This window comes from Arachis hypogaea, chromosome 2, assembly GCF_003086295.3.
Source record: "Arachis hypogaea cultivar Tifrunner chromosome 2, arahy.Tifrunner.gnm2.J5K5, whole genome shotgun sequence".
NCBI lineage: Eukaryota > Viridiplantae > Streptophyta > Magnoliopsida > Fabales > Fabaceae > Arachis > Arachis hypogaea.
This window is the reverse complement of record NC_092037.1, coordinates 54544944-54550507: the sequence shown is the minus strand read 5'-3', so window position 1 is coordinate 54550507 and position 5564 is coordinate 54544944. Positions and strand designations below refer to the sequence as shown.

General features: G+C 36.1%; 2 protein-coding genes across 3 annotated transcripts; both read right to left on the bottom strand.

The window, feature by feature from the left end:
- Window positions 1–875: 875 nt before the first annotated feature.
- Window positions 876–4673, bottom strand: LOC112744456 (putative SWI/SNF-related matrix-associated actin-dependent regulator of chromatin subfamily A member 3-like 1). 2 transcript variants are annotated; one of them, XM_025794106.3, is made up of 4 exons: window positions 3833–4597; window positions 3361–3751; window positions 2679–2954; window positions 876–1940 (listed from the first exon to the last, which is right to left on the bottom strand). In XM_025794106.3, exons 1-2 carry the CDS (start codon window positions 4475–4477, stop codon window positions 3734–3736), a joined length of 663 nt encoding a protein of 220 aa, XP_025649891.1. In that variant the 5' UTR covers window positions 4478–4597; the 3' UTR covers window positions 876–1940; window positions 2679–2954; window positions 3361–3733. The 2 variants fall into 2 exon arrangements, with proteins under 2 accessions (XP_025649891.1, XP_025649884.1); XM_025794099.3 differs by having other exon boundaries at window positions 3361–4673.
- LOC112725469 (putative SWI/SNF-related matrix-associated actin-dependent regulator of chromatin subfamily A member 3-like 1) lies at window positions 1156–3555 on the bottom strand. The gene is made up of 3 exons (XM_025775459.2): window positions 3361–3555; window positions 2825–2954; window positions 1156–1940 (listed from the first exon to the last, which is right to left on the bottom strand). Exons 1-3 carry the CDS (start codon window positions 3553–3555, stop codon window positions 1156–1158), a joined length of 1110 nt encoding a protein of 369 aa, XP_025631244.1.
- Window positions 4674–5564: the final 891 nt, after the last annotated feature.

The window sequence follows — 5564 nt, the reverse complement described above, 5'->3', positions numbered from 1 at the left end:
CCCCTCCAATCCTTATTATTTATGTGATAGATTATTATTATTATTATTATTATTATTATTATTATTATTATTATTATTATTATTATTATTATTATTATTATTAATTGGGAATATTTATTAATTACATTGATAATACGGATAATTTGCTCCTGTGTAACTTTTTTTTCTTTTTCAGAATATTTAAATGATTTTCTTTTTATTCTGGCTTGAAGAAATTTGAATTTTATGTTAATTTTTAATAGAAATGCAATTGAAGTGTTACCATTAAGGAGTAGTCTTATATGGATAAAATATTGAAGTAAATAGTTCCTTTTCGGCTTTTTCTTCAAGTATATAGATTAAAATGAAACCTACGAATTAATCTGATGAAGTAAATGCATTTGTCATGTGAAGGATACCTTTTCTTTTTTTTTTGTCATTTGTCTACAAAATCTTATTTGTATTTAAAGTAGCTAAAATATTATTTTTGGAAGTTTATTTTCCAACGCAATTCTCATATATCATAAATGGCAAGGTCATAGCATTTTCTTTTTCTCAATAGATCTATAACACCATTACACCAACAACCAAAACAAAAAAAATAACCAATTAATGCCGTTGAGAATCCGATAACATAAAAGTGGATACAAAATTTGACACACAATACTGCAATTAAACAAGCACCTAGCAAACCATCATTAGTGCTTTGCTGACTGGAAAAAATCTTAAACAATGGTTGTTAACTTATTATATTGAATACAACTTGAGAATCCCATTAACCAAAAAGAATAGAGATTGCATGAATAAAGTGGTGCCAGTAAAATAAACTACCCAAAAAAACCTGATCTGGCGAAGGAACTTTTTTTGGCAAATTTAACACAAAGACAGACTTCAAATTATTTCAGAGTTCAATTCCATCATTCTATTTACTATTTAGTAAACCACCAGCATCACCAGCTGCGATTAATCCAACTGTTTAGTAACAGAAATTTGATAACTACATCATTTTAGAGGAACAAATGGAATTGGTATACCCTACCTACCTCTTTAGGAATCTACATTGTAAAGCCAATATTTCTATATACCATTTCTATCAAATTAAAGGTCCTCACAAACTCATTAAACCTAGAATTTACTCATGCAAGCAACTTATCCAAAATTGGAGCAATGGAACCATCATTCTATGGACATAGGGAAATTTAGATCTTTATACTTCAGGGCACTAGAATGACTTCCCCTCCTCTTCTCCTGCAAGATCAGCATCTTTTCCTCAATGCTGTCCCGAACAACTAATCTAACAATCCTCACAGCCTCTTTCTGTCCAATGCAATGGACGCGATCCATTGCCTGTTCTTCAACAGCCGCATTGCAACATGGCTCCATGAAATACACCGTGGTGGCGGCTGTGAGATTTACACCTGCACCTGAAACCCTAAGGCTTGCAAGCAGAACGGTCAGTCCATTTTCTTCAGTGTCTTGAAATTGATCAATAACACCAGCCCTCTGTTCAGCCGTCATCAAGCCATCAATGCGCAAAGTCTTGAAACCAGCCTCCTTCAAAGGCACTTCCAATAACACTAACACCTTGCGAAATTGTGAAAACACAACCAATTTTGCTGTTGGCTTCTGTTCTCTTGATTCTTTGAGAAATTTTATCAACGCAGATGTTTTGGAAGATAACTCTCTATCCGATGATGAGGATGAAGAGGTACTATCAGCTCTAGATGGCTCGATTGGGGCTGAGAACAAGTCAGATTCAGATAGAGCTCCACGGCAAAGAGGACAATGAGGGGATCCGCTGGATTGTATAATTCTCAGAATACAGAGTCGGCAGAAGATGTGAGTACAGCGGGTGATAACAATGTTTGCTGAAGGATAACAGCAAATTGGGCACTCATAAGCTTCACATTCTTGCAGCGTTACAACTAACTTTTGCAACAACTCTGGGTTATTGGAAACATCTGCTCAAAAACAGTATGGTTAGTAGAATATACTAAATGTCATTTTTACCTCTTCTTCACAGTTATTACAGAAAATAGATGTTTCTATCTGAATCAAAATACCAAGACATCATTCATATTGTGAAACCAGGAGCCGAAAAGAACTGTGTATATTCTTTAAAATGTTTTAAGGGAGATTAAAACGAATTCATCCATATTCCAAGATTCAAAACACTGAGCACTCTGGAATTTGAGAAATTAATTGTACATCAGACACTAAATTATGTTGAACATTCTGATTCTAATACTGCACTAATCCAGAAAAGTGCCGGTTATTACAGAAAATAGATAACACTGAGCACTCTGGAATTTGATAAAAAGAAAGTAATTGTACATCAGACACTAAATTATGTTGAACATTCTGATTCTAATACTGCACTAATCCAGAGAAGTGCCAGTAATTTTCGGGAATTATGACTCAGTCTAAAGTGGTAAGTTTGGTGTCTCTTTAAATTTAAGGATCAAAAGTTCAGCATCATGCGTTAAAATTTTGTGAAAATCCTGTTCTCAGTTTACACTTCCATTTCATGAGAAGGATGTAAATTTACTGTAATAAAGTAAGCGACGACCTTGAAGCAGTCACATGGAATTATGGATTATGGAACAGAACGAGAAAACATGAAAAACATTGATAAATTGAATATAGGAATCTACTAAGTAAATATCTACTGTCTACTGTGTGACAAGGAGAGTATATACCTTCAAGAGTTAAACGGAGTGTGTTTGCGAGATCACTGGGCACAATGCTACATCAGCACAGACTTGGCAAAGATGCAAAATGGTACTTAATGCAACAGGAAACTTAACTCTTTTGGTATCCTTCCTTATTAAAAGCATCACTTCACCTTTTATCCAATTATACATTTTACGTTCTTCTCCATTAAGTTCAACATATAGAGTCTCAATAGTTTTTGGTGGCACCCCTAACAATTCATTGTCTTTTGTTCTTCTTAACGAAATTGCCTTCATCAATACCTGATAAAACAAGTTGGTAAAACAATCTGAAAAACTGAAACCACTTATACAAGAAACAAAAACTCAAAACACCTAAGACAATCAATGAAGTTCATTCAGCCCAAAGCCAGAGAACATTCAACACAACTACACAAAGAAATAAGAAAAATGGAAGGCAATATTCACAGATTTGACCAAATTCTTCACAGCAATACAATCTTAACTCTTCAGTCTCAAGTAATGTGTGGAACAGGCTTAAAATACATGTTATAAACAAATAATGTGCTTAGGCTAATGACTAATGTAATGAAACACAATGCAGCTTATTATGCAATGTAACACAATGCCACAAAAAGCTTTGATCACAACAATGCAACACAATTGAGTGGTATCTGAATTCCAAAATATAAGAAATAAAGATTCATACCTCGAAGCGCTCATGGCCGCTGTCGAGGCCTTGCTTTATGGGGCTCTGAATGAACCGGTTCCAATATTTTCCATTGGAGAATGGTTCATAACCCAGGAAATACATTAATGCAAATGTGTCCACGTAGCCATCCTTGATGGGTGTGGAGGTGACAGCCCACCTCCTCTTGGTATTGAGGTGCATCACCATTTGCATTCGCCCGGCTCCTAAAAATTTTATGGCCTCCACCTGATCCAAAATAATCCTATTCCAAGCAACTTTCTTCACCGGCGACTCGTCCCCTCTATTCTCCACAGCCAGTGTAGCGTAAGTAGTGAGCACCAAATTACCATCAAATCCTCAGCCGCCTTTGTTCTTTTGTTACCATAGTACTTCAAACAAGACAATGAATCTGGAAAAATGTGATCCTCCAATTGTGAAATCCAAGTCGATACCACAGAGACTGGACACACAATGAGAGTTGGACCGTTACCTTTATCAAGCGCGACAAGGGAGAGCAAAGTGAGAGTCTTCCCAAGCCCCGTTTCATCAGCCAAGATCCCCCCTTCCAGGGTTCAGGCTTTGTAGACCTACTCTCTTCTGTTAAGATGTTAAAAAACTCGCCCCCTGCTTTCTCCACCCAAAACGGCGGAAGCTCCTCGCATTCCTCTCTCTTAAGGAGCCACCACAGCCCTTCCTTCTGGTGCTGCAGAAGCCTGGTCCTCACAATGCCTTCGGGAGGCTCCAGTGCTCTAGTCTTCACAATGCTTTCTGCAGAAGCCAACTTCTTCTCGAGGTCTGCGAAACTGTAGTCCACTGCCTTGAATTTCTTAAGGGCAGTGGTTTCCTTAGCCGCAGGCTCCATAAATTCGTCGTCAAGTGGGCCAATTAGTCGGCGGCCACAGTAGTGGATGTATTGGGTGATCTGGTCGGAAAGATTGAGACTGGTGGAAATCAATATCTTGCAAGTGATCCTCAAGCGGCGGGATCTGTTTATCCGCGCCGGGATGACGGCTTCGAGGAGGATGGAGTCTCCCAAGTCCATGAGAGGCGACAGTATTTCAACATCAGCAGCCTCCAAGAAGCCAAACCGGCGAGAGTGCTTGTTGTAGGCATTGATGACGTTCTCGGGCTCCATGAACAAAAGAATTTGCCCAGTGATATGTTCAACAAAAATAAAAACAAAGAAATTAAAAGATCAGAGCCATCAGCAAATAATACTAACAAAAATCAGCAAATAACAAATGATAAATTAAAAATAGAATTATGACAACAAATTGTGAAAAATAAACTGAATTAAAAAAATAAAACGCTAAGACTTGAAATTTTTTAAAATAGAATCATAACAACAAATTATGACAAATAAAAAGGATTTAGAAACAGAATTAAGAAAAAATCAAAAACCTAAGAGAAGGAAAAATACAGCGAGAAGCGGAGAGACTAGACAGCGGCGAGTGAGAGAGAGAGAGTAGTGAGAGAGTGCTGAGTGAGAATTAGAGTTTTACCGTTTCGTGCTGAGGTTCCCGAAGAGTGAGAGAGTGCGTCCGTTGGAGAATTGAGAGTGAGAGTGAGAGTGAGTGGTTGACGGTTGTAATCCGTTAGAGCAGAGTGAGAGAGAGTCCCCACATGCATTTCAAGAAGACAGAGTTCCCAAGGACTGAGGGTCCAATAAGAACTTCCACGTGGCAAGTTATTTTAAAATAAATAATTATATAAAATCATAATTAATTAAATAATTATATTAAATAATAAAATCATAATTATTATTATAAGGATTTAGATCCCCTAAATTTTAGATTTTCACTTTAGAAGATAAAGTTAAATCTCTCACCATTGAATGTTTTCTCTCTCATGTTTTCTCTTGGTTCCACCTATGAAATAAATGGTGATAGATCATACTTTTCTCTCTAAACTAAATTTCAAAATTTAGAAGATCCAAATTCTTATTATTATGTGTTGGTGGCCTTCACAAAGTATTTGACCCGATGAACAACAAGTGTTTGTACTTTTTTTTATGGAATTTAGTTAACATGTAGATGTTGATATTATTACTAAACCGTTTATTCTTATTTTATTTATATTTTATTAGACCCCATTTTTTATATTGGGTCTCTACAGAGTCATGAATTATTTATGTTTGGAAATTAAAAATTTTTAACATCATACCATTCATCTAAACATGCAATTACATTTTATACAACAAAATTAGATAATATAAGTGTATA

Coding starts and splice junctions, on each gene's coding strand:
- LOC112725469 (XM_025775459.2), bottom strand. CDS start 3,555: ATGCAAATGGTGATGCACCTCAATACCAAGAGGAGGTGGGCTGTCACC. Junction 2,955..3,360: donor GCGGCCATGAGCGCTTCGAG/GTATGAATCTTT, acceptor TTGTTTTATCAG/GTATTGATGAAGGCAATTTC. Junction 1,941..2,824: donor AATGTATAATTGGATAAAAG/GTGAAGTGATGC, acceptor GTTTTTGAGCAG/ATGTTTCCAATAACCCAGAG.
- LOC112744456 (XM_025794099.3), bottom strand. CDS start 4,477: ATGGAGCCCGAGAACGTCATCAATGCCTACAACAAGCACTCTCGCCGG.